Raw genomic sequence first — 14,781 nt, 5'->3', positions numbered from 1 at the left:
TGTGTTCAGAACCTCGCCGGTGGTCACACTAGATGGCGCTGTGGACGATTTACACACAGAAAAGCAAGACGTAAAAAAAAAAAAACCCCAAAAACTTCCGGGTTACAAGCCGATACGAATTTTAAAACAACGTAACTCTGTCCATGTACTCATTGTAGGACAAACATTTACGATAAAAGTTTGAAAAGAAGTTTCGAGACAGACGAAAAAACAAGCTAGCTAATAACGCTTGGCATGTGTCATCGTGATTATTTTTTTTCCTGAACTCCATTTTAAACAGCTTTACGCCACCATAGATGGATGTTGAGGTGGGTTATTGGTGGTTGGATTATGTTCCCCTGATGGATTCATAAATTTGACAGATTTGTCATTTTACTAGCTCGTTGCTCATGTTCAATCACTTAGTAAAAAAAGTCCTGCCAAAGTGTGCGTTCCGATGTACGCCGCGTGTTTGGCAACATGTAAGAAGACGCTGCTGTCCACCAACCAATTTGGATCATACCAGGACTTTGTTGCAGCTCTTTGTGGACAGACACTTCATCTCTCCTGGAGACAACAATGTGGAGCTGTTTAAACGTGGGAGAGGTTGCAACTACGGCCCACTGGGCACTGAGCTCAGGGAGAATGTGCTGCACCAGTGGTGGCGTTCGATGACTGGATCCAGAGATCAGGTGTTCGGGATCAACACGCCGAGTTGCAGCACAGGAAGTCACGATGCAGCTAGGGGACAATGGAGATACCTGGCGGTCACAGATCCTAATAACGTCGCAAATATACTGGAGGGGACCGAGCTGAGCAGGGAACAGCTCACCCAGAACGTCCACATGTTTCTGCAGACATCACCTATGTTGAGAACCAGCCTCATTCCAGGTAGCAATCCAATCCTTTTTTTTATTTTTGATTGTCATGTTTTTTTTTCCTTTTAATATTTTTATATTAGTGAAGACAAACTAGAAAAGTAATTGGTTGATGTAATCTTTTCTTTTGTGCAAATGACAACTCTTGAATTCATTTATTGTACCCTCTGCTTATTTTCTAAGGGTCTTTGGAGCAGTTTGTCCCCATATTTGAGATGGTGAACAGGAAGCTCCCATTTGGCATCGCTGAAACTGGTAGATGTTTTCAGTCCTCGAAAGACGGTGATGGCTGGTGAGGCTTCATCGACGCTCCACCATCCCTTGTGTGTGCATTCCAGAGGGCCACAGCAGACAGAAATGTGATTCTTTATGTCTGTCTTACCCCTTACATTTTAGTTCACACCTTAGTTAGTCTTTCATAAAACTGATCTGCAGTTTTTTTGCAATCCATCCGACCAACCAGCAAACAAAAAATCAGCAGCAACTTCATGCTGGGAAGTAATCATTCTTAACTGTGCCACTGTAATTCCAAGAATGATATTTCTGTCAGCCCAGCAGAAGTCACACAGGCATCTCTTGTCTGGTTCTGCTCCTCTCGAACCTCGTCGCAATGGTTGGACCACTGGGCTCGACAGAGGCTCAAGTGGTGGAGAAAGGTGAGTTCTTGATGGATAAAGCTCAAAATATGTTTTGGTCAAATTGATACCTTTTATGTTTATTATTTTTGGGACCAGTTTGCCCTCGCTCCATCGGACTTCAGCAGCAGTGACGTCTCTCTAGATGAACTAGAGGGGCCAACGTCACGCGGTTTGAAGATCTTCTACAAATTCCCGTGGGGACAGGAGCCAGTGGAGGTTCTATGGAGCCGAGGAGACAGCGAACTGCTCCAGATGCACAAAGAAGCCCGCTCTAAACTCCAGGTCTATGCTGCTTTATGGCTTCTTCACATGCTCTTTTCCGGATCGTGGCGTTTTCCTAAGACATGAATTCCACAGAGATAGATTTGGAAAATATGTCACACTTCAAATGTGGAATCAACTCATTGATCTGGAAGTTAATCCTCGCCAGTGACATGTGTGGTTCATCTCCAGGCTACTCTGAATGAGCTTGAGGTTTTGTTTTTCTTCTTTATTTTTTTAATAAATTCAACACAAGCGATTTAATTCAAATACTGTGAGCATGACTGAATGCTTAGGAGGCAGTGCAAAGCGAGTGAAAGCTGACCAGGTTGTCAAGCAACACAATGCGTAAGGCACGCGAGTGATCAAATACAAAAAAATCAAACCCATTATTACGACTGTATTGTTTTTGATCGGTGCTTCAAAACATTCACAACATAAAAGTTTGCTGGCACAGATTTTTTTCCCCTCAGGGATTAATATGATATAATGTCAACATTGTAATGCAGTAGGGATACATGAACAGTATGGCCGGTGAGATTTTGAGCGTATATGGCCCAGGGACAATCCAAGTATATAATCATTTGCTTGCATTGTTTGTCTTTCCAAATATCCTGTAGAGTCGAGATGGGCGCAAGTCTATTCCTCACGTGGTTTCAATTACCGGGAACGTCAATCGCGGTTTATTGGCTTTTCTGTCCAACTCGCTGCAGCTACACAAGAGAGAAGACACCAAACAGAAGCTACAGCAGAGAAAAGTAAAGCCACCTACAAAAGTATTTTTATGAAACATTTCTTTTATGTCTTATTTCATCATGTCATCAATTTCAGGTTCTGAAATTACATCCATTGTTGGCTCCAGTCAAAGTGGCCTTAGGTATTAGCAGGGGAGCCACCATGGAGCTGAGGAAGGTCAGAGAAACACTTCAGTATGCAATTACATTACCTTTGCTGAGCGTCATTTGTAATTGACTGTGCTTCTGGGCTATAGGTTTGTGAAGGGCTGCTGCAGGAGTTAAAAGAGTCTAAAATCTCTGCTTGGCCCGGATATCTTGAGACATCACCCTCACCAATGGATCAGCTCAACTCCAAGTAAAAATGTTCATCAAAAAGAAATTAATATACGTACAAATAAAAATAAATAAAAATTAGGGTTAATTCAGGTTTTGGTTTAAATTGCAGGCTCAACCTAAAATGGACTATAACCTTGACAGTTGAACTTAATCCAACACTCTCTAAACTTTTGAATGTTCAATTTTTCAATCATTTTGCTAGTCTGTTAATAATAGATTTTCAAGGATATCCATTTCTATGTCTTTCTGTGACTCTTCCGAGTTTCTATTGCACTGCATCACTAGCCACTTTCATCTGAGGCAGTGGTGTCCCTATCCCATATTTTTATCTAAAATAAGACCAAAAAACAATATTGGACTAGTGTTCAATATCCAAAATCTCGGATATTAGCGCTGATATAAAGTTCATTCCAGATTCCTGAATCCAGAAGTTGTATCGTGACACCCCTAATCTCAGGGCAGCCTGCTTAAAGCATTATAATGATAAGGTACTAGTGATCCTTTGTACAGCGTCATCTTAATCTTATGTTGTTAAAATGCGAACAGCGCGATGAACTTAAATATTTAAATATCGATTAAAATTAATCCAAGAAATGTGTTGGGCAATTCATGGAAAAGCTTTTGCCTTTCAGATTCTTGCTGGAAAACAGCAACTTGTGTAAAAAGTAGTCAAAATGGAACAAATAGACATGACTGTAGGTTTATCCATAGGGTTCACCTGAAAAACCACTATCTTAGCTTTTTGTAAGGACTCGAATGTACATACAATATATGTTAACCAATTGATTAAATACTGCGTGTATGTATTTGGTGCCTTGTAGATATGATGAGATGGGCGTGCTTTTTACTGCGGTGATCAGTGAGAACACTCTGGAGAGCGGCCTCCTACAGATACGCAACAGAGACACCACCATCAAGGAGACCATGCATATTTCGGAACTGAAGAACTTCCTCTGCAGATATATCTCTGCTGCAGACAACATGTAAATTAGTATCCACTTGCTGATTTCATGCTCTAATAATCGATTGTCCCTTCACTGCCACAGTTTTGTATCTTGTAGGTACAAAATCATTGCCAAAGGTCTTTTTAATTTCCTGATTTTCTTTTTTTCTACAATTGAAAAAAAATGCCTACAAACACCTGATTTTATTTTTTTCCACAATTAAAAAAAAAAAGCCTACAAACACTATCGGTTTTGTCAAAGTCAAGTACAGAAAGAATCAGGTACATTTCAAAATAAATATATAAGAAAAATAAGCTATAATGTCTAATTTTTATCAGTGATTCTGAGGTTTTTGTTTGACTTTATTTCGTTTCTTGAGTTCCGACTGACAACAAAGACCGAGGAAACTCGCGAGATCTTCCCGACAGTCTGGTCCTCTCCCTGCAACGTCATTGGTCCGTTCGTGAAGAATTCAGCGTGTCTACTCCCTGTGGCTGCTGTGCTGTGCTTAGTTTCGCTAGCTTTTAGAAATGACCACAGTCAAGCAAAACGAAGCGAAAGCTTCTGCCTTGGAGGAAAATAAAGAAAATTCACCGGGTGGAGGAGTTGGACTTGAAAGTATCTTTTTTTGCAGCGTTCTATATTTATTGCGTGTTTTATTAAGACTACCAAGCTCCGAAGCTAACCTTAGCATATTAGCTTGGTGTGTCCGAGGCCAGCGATGTTAGGCTACGTGTCACTGAAACAGTCACTGCCAAACAGTTCAACGTCTTTTCCTAACTCACCCTGAAATTATTCTGGTCGGCTTGTCCATGTAAACGTAATAACATATGTGTTTTTCGTGGGATGATCGTGATATGTAGTACACGCGCATCGTATTGTACAGAAACGTCAATCATTTGTATGATATTATCGTGATGTTGGGTACACGTGGTATGTCAAAATGAAGGAAATATTCGCATGAGTGTGTGTGTGTAAGGTTCCTTAACTGTAATTCGCAGTCTTGCAAATCATTAAGGAGTCCCAGCAGTTGCACGGTCTCAGACATGGAGACTACCAAAGATACAGGTAAGCCCCTGTCAGGTTCTGGAGTAGTGGAATTATTCCTGTAAGAAGATTAAACTTCTATGAACTTGTGACTGTGCCATAATACTATCCGCCCTTTTGCAGGGGCTACTGCTCTCGTAGACTACGTCGTCTACGCAAGACTCTTGGATTCAAGATGGGAAACCGGCACAAGTTTGTTGGGAAAAAAATAACAGTTGAAATGCTTTCGGACAGCAGGTATTTAATGTTGCGAAATGCATTACTGTATCTGTTGTGTGAATGGTAAAAGGTCTATGCACAGGTTACATTTACCATATAGTGGATGAGCATCTAATTTTCTGCCTGTTGCTGCAATTTGCTGGCTTAGCTAGATGACCAAAGATGCATTTGTGGTAAACAAATTGTAATTTTGTTGAAAATGAAATGGCACTCTGGGTTAGGAATATCTGGCATAAATTGCTTATTTATACCCAGGGGCTTATGCAACTTTTTTTTTTCTTGTTTGTAGGTACTTGCTGGTGGTTTTGATGGAAGCGGAGCGTGCATGGAGCTACGCCATGCAGTTGAAGCAGGAGGCCAACACGGAGCCGCGTAAGCGTTTTCACTTGCTGGCACGGCTCCGCAAAGCTGCCAAGCACAGTCAGAAGCTGGAGAAGCTGTGCGAGAGTCCCTCTGTTGATGCCAAGACTAAACTGGAAGCGCAGGTATTCTCAGGTCTAATAGTGCCGCCTTGTGTAGCACAATTTTTCATATTTTACTTTAATTTTTAAACTCTCAAAATAAATTGGAGGATGCTTTTATTTTTCATGCCATTTATTGTGATGATGATGGAGCAAAAATAAATTACATGCATTCACACTAGTTTAAACACAGTATTTGTATTGATACTACATTTGTTGAATGTGAATTAAGATGAAAAACCTTTCAATTGTTCTGCAGCATTTTTTAATATTTTTATTATATATATATATATATATATATATATATATATATATCATTTGTTTTGCCAAATTGCAGAGCCCCACTCTCACATTATTGTTCCACCTAGCTTGTGATGTAGCACCCAAGGCGACATAGGCTAATTGCTAATTATTTGTGCTCTGTGGTTCTGCTTATTGTTTGTCCTTTTTGTCCAAAGTCACTGAACTGACATTTTGTTTTTATTTGCAGGCCTACACATCCTACCTGACTGGCATGGTGGAGTTTGAATTGCAGAAGTGGAAGAGTGCCATGGAGGCTTTCAACAAGTGCAAGTGAGCACTTTTTTCCCATTTATTTTCCTCATAACGTTCAGTTCTTTTATATATTAATTTTATCAGAGTCAAGGGATAAAATAAAATATTAATTTTGACTCAAGGACCATCTATGAGAAGCTTGCAAGTGCATTCACTGAGGAGCTGGAAGCTCTTTATCGTCAGCGTGTAGACGAAATATCACCTAACATCCGATACTGTGCTTACAATATAGGTAAGATATTGTGAAAATAACTCACAGATGTATTTTTAATCATCACACCTCTTGTCTATTCCCCTCTCATTCATGATTTTTTTCTGACAGGTGACCAGAATGCTATCAATGACTTGATGCAAATGAGACTGACAGGAGGAGGAGGAGGCATGATGGCTGAGAAACTAGAGGTGAGAACAATGATGTCACTCACTCACAAAAGAATCACCACTTCCAAATTTACCAAAGGTCTTTATTCTTCCAGACCCTGATCACTCAGGCGAGAACCAAGCAGGCGGCCACCATGAGCGAGGTGGAGTGGCGCGGGAGGAGCGTGCCCGTCAAGATCGACAAGGTCCGCATCTTCCTGTTGGGTTTGCCAGACAACGAGGCTGCCATTGCTCAGGTCAGTACTGCTACATGATTTTATGGAGGAGACCACCTTTCACTTTGCAACCTGCCTTAGAGAGCTTGAAAATGCGACATTATGACTTTGCAAAAACCTTCCTTTTTTTTGTCTCATGGCACGTCTGTTTAAAGTATCAGAGTTTAACTTAGCTATTTTATTTTCTAATACTAAAGTTAACTTCTTTATATCCTTGATAAGTCATAAAAGTATGCTTGGGCAGCTGCTGTCTTTTTTTTTTTTCTTTCTAAGTAGGGCCAGTTTGATCCCCTAATAAATTACAGCCCATTAGTTTCTATAAAGAAACTATATTTGGAATTAGAACAACTTGGAAATCAACCAACACTGCAACATTTTCTTGTCTTTGCGATTCTCACCTTTGTGAAAGTGTCTGGCTGTAGTTTACCAAACATTCAAAGGGTGTCATTGTCCGCCCTTGGTCGATCACAGCCACCTCCAATCCATTCCTGCGGGTTTTGTCACAGGCACTTTTTGTAGGCGCTCCCATCACGCCCTCTGGCATTCAGCCCTGCTCTTGGTACAACTACATTCTGAGCATATCGGTACACACATAAATGCAGGACAACACCCAGTTTGCGTGTGCCACATAGAATTGCTGCTTACTTTAAATACTTAAGACCCCACCCAACGTAGTGCGCTAGGTGTCGATGCAAGAGTCAAATCAATTCATGTTTTGTCTTTTACACACAATCATCCTCCGCCCGTACGAGCTGTGTAGTGAAGAGCCACATTATTTATGTCAGTCTGCAGTGCAGCACGCATGCACCTTCTCAACCGCAGGGAATGTAGAACAGGTAAAGCCGGTTTTGCTGGGCGTAGCAAGGTGTTGGTACGTAAGTGCGAGACTTTAAATACCATCACCCCTGCCTCGACGTGGTGATAATTGCAAAGATTGATGTCAATTTGACTGCTTTCGGAAGTAAATGTGTTTTTTTAAAAAGCACATCAAACTGAAGCATTGAGATGGTGTATGCTGACCATCACGTGTTCCTTTTTTGTTCAATAGTTGTGCAATGTCTGTAGATGTGTAATATAAGGCTACGTGCGAGTGTATGTGGTTGTAAGGTGAAGAACAATGTGTCATTGATAATAGTGAAGTATGCGCAAGTAGAGTGCAGGAATCCATCAGGAGCCCGCTGGGCAACATATCTTCTCCTCCGCCTCTGTCTTCTTCACCTTCATCACTGAACATACATTCTTGCTTGGAGTCTCCCACTTAAACTACTTAAGTTTAAGACGCCTTGATGGGGTCGTGTGATTGAGTACTGAAATTGTGACTTTAATCATGCCGAAAGTAAATGCAAATGTGAAATTCAGGTATTGCGCAACACACCAGCGCTCCAGCTCAACATTTGTCCCCCAACATTTGTGAAGCTATTTGTACTGATTCCATCTGCTCGACCACATATGACACACTTAAATATGAGGGAAAAGCAAATACGCCAAAGTGGCAAGTGGTAATCATTACATTGTATGTTCGGTATGAACATGGTGCGCATTCCAGAAATGCATATCTTAACACACATCCACATGATTCAGCGTGATTTGATTTGATTAATCTGATCTTCTTGTTTCCCCTCGAGAAGGCAGCCAACGAGGAGACCAAAGAGCATCTGTATGAGACCCTGCTGGCCGAGTGCCGCGACACCATCCAAGCGGTGCGAGAAGAACTCAAGACTGAGGCGGTATGATGATATCACCTTTAGAAAAATAGCTGATTTTTTTTATAGCTCAAGTAGGAGGTGTTCCTGAAAAGTCAATAATTAACATGTTTGGTTAATGCTTCTGCTTATAGAAGCAGCGCGAGAGAAGCTCGGATGCTGAGAACGGAAAAGTGTCCAACATGCAGTTCCTGCACAGGTAGTTTTTAATTTTGTCTTTATGATGTGATTTACATATTTATTTAAGGTGTTACTATTGTTACTTGTATATATTATCGCGCAAAGGGAGTTTCTTGATTGTGGTTTTCCACAGTGTCTAACATGAAGTTGGAATAGTGAGAGCTACATAAAAGCGTGACGCAATATGTGGGTTGTTAACCAATTAAAGAACGATAAATGGAACAGCGTGCTGACATTTTCTGTATGAGCACAATCCTTGTTCAGTGCGACTTGGTGTTGAGGCACCAGCGGGCCGTTTCAAGTCAGATCTTGATTCGTGAATCATGATTTAAGGACTTTGTGGTGACAAATCAAATGTATTGATAGTCACGTTTGAATTGTTAGCATAGACGGAATGTTTGCTTAAGCCGCTGGTGTCGTCTGGCAGCTATTTGAGCTACATCAAGCTGTGCACGCTGGTGAAGAGGAACGAGAGCATGGCACACACGCTGCAGGCCAAGCTGAAGGAGCCCGAGGGGGACGAGAATAAAAGGGGGCCCCGTCCACAGGACCTCATCCGCCTCTATGACATCATCCTACAGGCAAGTGTGTGGACGCCTGTACCCCAAACACGGCATCCGTAACAACCACTCTCTTTGGTGTCCCCACAGAGTCTGGCCGAGCTCTCCTCCCTGCAGGGCCTGGAGGACGACCATGGGTTCCAGAAAGAGGTGTCCCTCAAGACACTGGCCTACAAAGCCTACAGGTCAACCACCCAACCACATGTGTGATAAATACATGGCATGCCCATGATATTTACAATGTTTGTCTTACTTCTAGGTGTTTCTACATCGCCCAGTCTTACGTTCTGGTGAAGAAGTGGAGCGAGGCTCTGGTGCTCTATGAGAGGGTGCTCAAGTATGCCAAGGAGGTGCAGTCAAAGACCAAGGGCATGAACAACAGCCTTAAGGTTGGGAGCAACACTGAGATGCTAATATAGCTCCAGTACTGCATGTGCTTCCACTACCGCTTTGCGTGGAGCCTTTGTATCACTGACGTAGTCTGTGATGTTGACAGGACCTCCCTGATGTGCAGGAGCTCATTGCTAAAGTCAATGCAGAAAAATACTCTCTTCAAGCGGCAGCCATATTAGGTGAAGGATTAGAAGTGGCACTGTTTTTTTTTTTTTTTTTTTTTTTTGTGATGTTTTTTTTTTCCCCCCCATGGGAGCAAAAATTACAATAAGCTGTTTTTTTTTCCCCAGATACCGGAGAGACTGTTGACGTTCCCACTCCACAGCCCATCAAAGACAACACGGTAAGAGGAAACTTTTTAAAACATTTCGGATTAAAAGGTAACCACCACGAGTGTACATTATGACACTAATCTTCCCGATTGTCTGATTTTGTAACTACTGTATGTACAGTACGTAGACAATTTCTGGATTTTGATGGAGATTCTTGCTACTGCACATTTTGCTGCTATTATTCTATCATCCAATTAATGGGCGGTGAAAATATATTTATATTTATCTAATTCCCGTTTTAATGTAATTTCACATTTTAGTAGTTTGGAAGAAAATACAGCACAAAAAAGACTGTAGACATTGAAGGCTGTGGTCAAAGACCAAAACGAGTTATCTGGTTCATATCTGAAACATGGGATGACAAACGACAAGTTAAAAGAGAAAAAAGTACATATATTATTTTCAGCAAACACAAACATTATTCTAAGAGGATTATAATATTTAACGTTGAATGATGAACACATTTTAAACCTTTTTTTGTTCTTAAATATCTTCAAATGACTTTTAAGACATGTATGTGTTAACAAAACACTAATGTCGAATATTATGGGTTTTAAACAATCCCCACATTTGGGTGGACATGTGCTACAATTCTCTTTGCGTTATTGAGTCATTTGTCACGGTAACGATACCCCTTGTCATTCTCCAGCCTCTGTGCGACCGCTTGGAGACGTTCCGCCTGGACTCGTCCCTTGTGGGGAAGCACCCCAACCTTGTCCACTTCCCGCCCGACTTCCAGCCGATCCCTTGCAAACCTCTGTTCTTTGACCTGGCTCTCAACCACGTAGCCTTCCCGGCCCTGGACGACAAGGTGGAGCAGAAGGTCAAGGGCGGCCTAACCGGCTACATCAAGGGAATCTTTGGATTCGGCAGCTAAAACGTGAAGAGAAGCCTCCCTGGTGTCACTTATTAGAATCATCTTTCTTGAATGGTTACTTTTCAGTGCCTCCGTGTGAGACAAGCGGATGAGTTTTGGAGAAAGGAATGTCATGAAATCTACCTGCCATCTTTTTAATGACTTGTCATGGTTAAACCGGTTACCATGTCTTAATGATTGCAGCCAAGTTGTTTTGTTCCCAGAGCATTTGCAGATTTTTTCTTCGGCACAGTAGTACACTTAATGAAACTGCCGTAATGGTGTGACCTTAAACACCTCGTTAGTTTGCTTTGTCCCTCGTCTTTCCTGCAGCGCCACCCTGATTTTTTTCTCATTTGTCAGAGTTCACATGCAACCTCAAAACTGATCAATTGGTTAGAAAAAAAAAAGGGTTGTTTTGTACAAAATGGGGTTGTTTTGTGCAATTTTTAATCCAAATTTGGTTGTTTTAAAGCCAGCATTTTCAGGGGAGTATAATCATTGCAGAACAGTCAAATGGTTTAGGTGATTGGGGTGTAACCGGGTCAAAAGCACAAGACAGCCGGTTGCTTATCAGTGGTGCTCAAGTCAAGTGCACAAGGGCCCTGCTTCTCTGAATTTAGGCAAGCTCATAGGGAAGAAAACTGAAGCGTATGGTGCGTTCAAAATGCCCCCTCTGCTATGGTCTAGACCGCATGGAAACACAGAGCGGTGGTGTAATGTAATGGAACACTCATACTCTTGAGGAGAGCATGTCAGATTAAAATTTTAAATGCATCCTTAATTCATCTTTTTTGATTTGCTTTGTGACTGTCCTTTAAAAAATGCTCTACATATTTTAGGCTGTAGAATATGGAGTCAACCTTCTGCTATCTTGCTGGTGACTTCCTTTGGGACACTGACATGAACTGATTCATTGGTTTCAAATGGCGCACTTTTCTCTCATAAGTGAGCACACCCCACACAATTTGGTACTTTTGTTTTCATGGGATGACAGCAAAATGGCACCACACAGCTGCTTAGTTTGAAGGATTTGGTCATCTATACCTTCGGCCGTCCTAATGTAGAGTTCCAATGCCATGCCATGTTGAACTGCCAGTGACCAGTACGGGAGCGATTACATCATATAAACATACTGGAGACTAACACCAACTAGCCAAGTGATACCGGGGACGCTCCTAAGTTCAGTTGGGACCCATTTTGACATTTTCACTTTGGGGTGGTCCTGTGAAAAGTCAAAACATTTACCAAAATGTGACAGGTGTATTCATTTTTATTTTATTTTTTCTTAAGCATACCTGATGCTACCTGATGACCATGTTGGAGTCTTTTAAATGGTTTTTTTTTTTTTTGGAATCATAAATATCCCTGTCTGGAAATATTGTACTATACAAAGGTCTTAGGCTGGCACTAGCTTTGTTGTTTTATTGACCCTTTTGCAAACAGACAAACTTGACTCTACCAAGTGAACTCTATGAATTGTAGTCATACATGGTTATTGTAACAAACAACAAAGCTAAAGACTCCTTAGACTTTTGCACAGGCCTTCGAAATATACTGTTTGATATTTTATCAATTAACCGCTGATTTATATTCACTCTACGTGAGAGGTTCCCAGCCTCATAATCAGGTTTCATTCTTCTGTGGCAACACAACCAGAATTCCAAGTTGTATCATGGATAACAGTAAATACCATATTTGTACAAAAACACTTCTAGGCAATATATTTTAAACAAGTAAATGAGAAATAGTATCCACGCAGGTAACAGGATGCCTTGTGCTATGCAATGACATTCTGGGCCATTTATCAACTAGTCCAAGCCGAAGACCCGCTGTATTTTTTTTTCCCCCCTCTTTTTTTTTTTTTTTGTTACCCCTTGAGTTAATTTTATTCCCCTTTGTCATTGTAAAAAATTGGTCCAATTGATTTATTTTGAAGCGAAAGAAATAAACTGGGTAACTTGAACACATAATTGAAATCGATTTGCACCAACTGTTTCCTTTAGTTCATTTACATATATTCAATGGCATCATGATCTCTGAACTACACATGGTGGTGTCGTGGTGTGTGTTAGTGTGGCTTTGTGCAGTGCTTGGAATGCCCCAGCTGGGCGTGGATGTGTGTAGGTTTGCGTACATCATAGCTAGCATTAACCGCAAAGGCGTGTTTGTCGCTCTTTGTTGCATTTTTAACATCATAGTGGACTAACCAGAGCTCTCTTTTGGATGCATGTCAAGTCCTTGTCTTATCTGCTTCACACATTCCAGCGTCACATAGAATGTGCCCTACCCGGATGGAGCAATGATGTGCCGTATGAGGTGAAGATAAGGATTCTTGCATGCTGTGCCAAATTAGCTGTGGCACCACATTTGATTTCTTTCAAAGCCCTTAAATCCTACAACTCTACCACATCCTTTTATGGATGAGATGCTGACATTGTCTGGAAGGCTACCACCCTTTCAAAGTATTTATAGCGATGTATATATAGTGTATGGAAGGGGTCACTTCACGTTGTGTTTCTGAAACGTGACAATGCAGTTTACTGTAATAAGCACTTTCAAATATTTAAATGAAAAAAGGTCTTAATCTCAAATTACTTAAGTGGATATTAAAAAAACAACAACTACAAGCTCCTATTAAAATGCCAGGTCTTTCTCGTATTAAACTAATTGAACCTTTAGACAATATATAACCTATAGAACTCATTTAAGAAGAAAAAACTCGAGAAAATCTGAATACACCCTCATAACTGGAAATGTCCCTGAACTAAGAATTAAATATTCGAACTCATGTTGAATTCAGAAAATATATTTATCATATTATATTTTTTATATTTATATATTTGAATGAATGATGAAGTTTCAATGTAAAACTACAGTAAAATTGATTGTGCATCTGACTGTCATACAGGCTTACACCTTGGTCCATTTACTGGTACATGAGCGCTGCCTCACAGGTGAATATTCCACTCGTCTTTCAGCAATGCTCCTCTTTTGTCTATTCCCACAATCAATGATAATATGGATGCTCGTTTTTGCTTTTTAGGTTAGCAAACCTTTAAGTGCAGAAGAGGATCAAATCAATATTTCCACCACTATGACACAGGATAGCCCTGTTCTACAGTACAGCCGAAGCTCAAATTGGAATGAAAGGACGCACCCCAGTATATGTAAGTGCTCCACTGCTCAGCTGCAAGAAAAGTTGCTCTGCTGCATTCCTTTTACTCTTGTTTCACAATTTTTTTTTTCTACACCATCCAAGACCAATGACTCACATTCCTTTATGACGGGACTTTACAAACTATTAGTCGTCCTTAATGATTACTTGGAAACATCTACTGTCCTGTGTATTCCATATAAGGCGTTATGTAATTCACTCACCGTCTGCCGTGCCAAATTTCATACACTTTCAATTCTTTGCGATTGAAGCGTCATATAGGAAGTATTACTTGCATTACATGTTACACAAATTGAGATGCCTTTAAATTTAATTAAATAGATACAAATAAATTATGATGACATATGAAAAATATGCCTTGAAAGTCAAACGACAACAAATGTGCAAGTGTCTAAAGCATGAACTCCACATGTTTTGCTTTTTCTTTCACTTCTTGCATTGCCAACAGAGAAAGGCACAAGTGTTGGCCAAGAAAAAAGAAAAGTCTTTTGTGAGTTTCTTCTGGCTGGACTTCTTCCAGTATGTTTGGCTGTTAAATTGCATTTGTCCAGTCTAAATTCAGCAATTAAACTGTTTGTTTAACCAATATGATATTTAATTTAATTTGATTGTGACTTGCTCCAGGTGATTTATGTGACAAAGAGTAAGCTACTGAAATCTCAGCTTCAAAACTCACAGATTTAATATAATTTTAATGTAAGCAGTACACTATTCCAAAGTTGCTGTTCCAATCAGTGACATGTAGTCTATGCTGAATTCCATTTGAAATTAGCCCAAACGGGTGCAGCTCAACTGACAAAAGTGAACAAACTCAAAGGTGTGATCAGCTCTTAAATGACTTTCGTATGTGTGTAACGTATACACATAGTTTTCTTTAAGGTGACGTTTAGCATGAAATGTACCGTAAAGGTCCATGCTTGATGTAATA

The 14,781-nt window shown here is 40.5% G+C and overlaps 2 protein-coding genes and 1 long non-coding RNA gene across 4 annotated transcripts; 2 read left to right on the top strand and 1 right to left on the bottom strand.

Annotated features, from left to right (window-relative positions):
- Positions 1-82: 82 nt before the first annotated feature.
- polg2 (polymerase (DNA directed), gamma 2, accessory subunit) lies at positions 83-4,087 on the top strand. 2 transcript variants are annotated; one of them, XM_049721719.2, is made up of 9 exons: positions 83-308; positions 519-870; positions 1,041-1,149; positions 1,408-1,513; positions 1,592-1,777; positions 2,377-2,514; positions 2,588-2,668; positions 2,748-2,848; positions 3,651-4,087. In XM_049721719.2, exons 1-9 carry the CDS (start codon positions 297-299, stop codon positions 3,814-3,816), a joined length of 1,251 nt encoding a protein of 416 aa, XP_049577676.1. In that variant the 5' UTR covers positions 83-296; the 3' UTR covers positions 3,817-4,087. The 2 variants fall into 2 exon arrangements, with proteins under 2 accessions (XP_049577676.1, XP_049577675.1); XM_049721718.2 differs by having other exon boundaries at positions 83-870.
- Positions 4,088-4,221: 134 nt separating this feature from the next.
- Positions 4,222-12,654, top strand: srp68 (signal recognition particle 68). Its single transcript, XM_049721717.2, has 16 exons — positions 4,222-4,391; positions 4,775-4,841; positions 4,944-5,057; positions 5,329-5,524; positions 5,991-6,073; positions 6,178-6,287; positions 6,378-6,457; positions 6,532-6,672; positions 8,280-8,378; positions 8,489-8,553; positions 8,962-9,115; positions 9,185-9,279; positions 9,354-9,483; positions 9,591-9,666; positions 9,778-9,830; positions 10,469-12,654. Exons 1-16 carry the CDS (start codon positions 4,304-4,306, stop codon positions 10,694-10,696), a joined length of 1,779 nt encoding a protein of 592 aa, XP_049577674.1. The 5' UTR covers positions 4,222-4,303; the 3' UTR covers positions 10,697-12,654.
- LOC125969540 (uncharacterized) lies at positions 6,499-8,280 on the bottom strand. The gene is made up of 2 exons (XR_007481614.1): positions 7,050-8,280; positions 6,499-6,736 (listed from the first exon to the last, which is right to left on the bottom strand). It is a non-coding gene; the product is annotated as an uncharacterized lncRNA (long non-coding RNA).
- Positions 12,655-14,781: the final 2,127 nt, after the last annotated feature.

Source organism: Syngnathus scovelli, chromosome 5 (genome assembly GCF_024217435.2).
Source record: "Syngnathus scovelli strain Florida chromosome 5, RoL_Ssco_1.2, whole genome shotgun sequence".
NCBI lineage: Eukaryota > Metazoa > Chordata > Actinopteri > Syngnathiformes > Syngnathidae > Syngnathus > Syngnathus scovelli.
The sequence above is the reverse complement of the archived record's forward strand: the minus strand, read 5'-3'. Positions and strand labels throughout refer to the sequence as shown.

What these genes read in the sequence shown, in the direction of transcription:
- polg2 (XM_049721718.2), top strand. Translation starts at nt 390, where the DNA reads ATGTTCAATCACTTAGTAAAAAAAGTCCTGCCAAAGTGTGCGTTCCGA. An exon ending in GAGAACCAGCCTCATTCCAG is followed by an intron (nt 871 to 1,040) that starts GTAGCAATCCAA and finishes TTATTTTCTAAG; the next exon opens with GGTCTTTGGAGCAGTTTGTC. An exon ending in AGAAGCTACAGCAGAGAAAA is followed by an intron (nt 2,515 to 2,587) that starts GTAAAGCCACCT and finishes CATCAATTTCAG; the next exon opens with GTTCTGAAATTACATCCATT.
- srp68 (XM_049721717.2), top strand. Translation starts at nt 4,304, where the DNA reads ATGACCACAGTCAAGCAAAACGAAGCGAAAGCTTCTGCCTTGGAGGAA. An exon ending in GGAGACTACCAAAGATACAG is followed by an intron (nt 4,842 to 4,943) that starts GTAAGCCCCTGT and finishes GCCCTTTTGCAG; the next exon opens with GGGCTACTGCTCTCGTAGAC. An exon ending in GAAATGCTTTCGGACAGCAG is followed by an intron (nt 5,058 to 5,328) that starts GTATTTAATGTT and finishes TCTTGTTTGTAG; the next exon opens with GTACTTGCTGGTGGTTTTGA.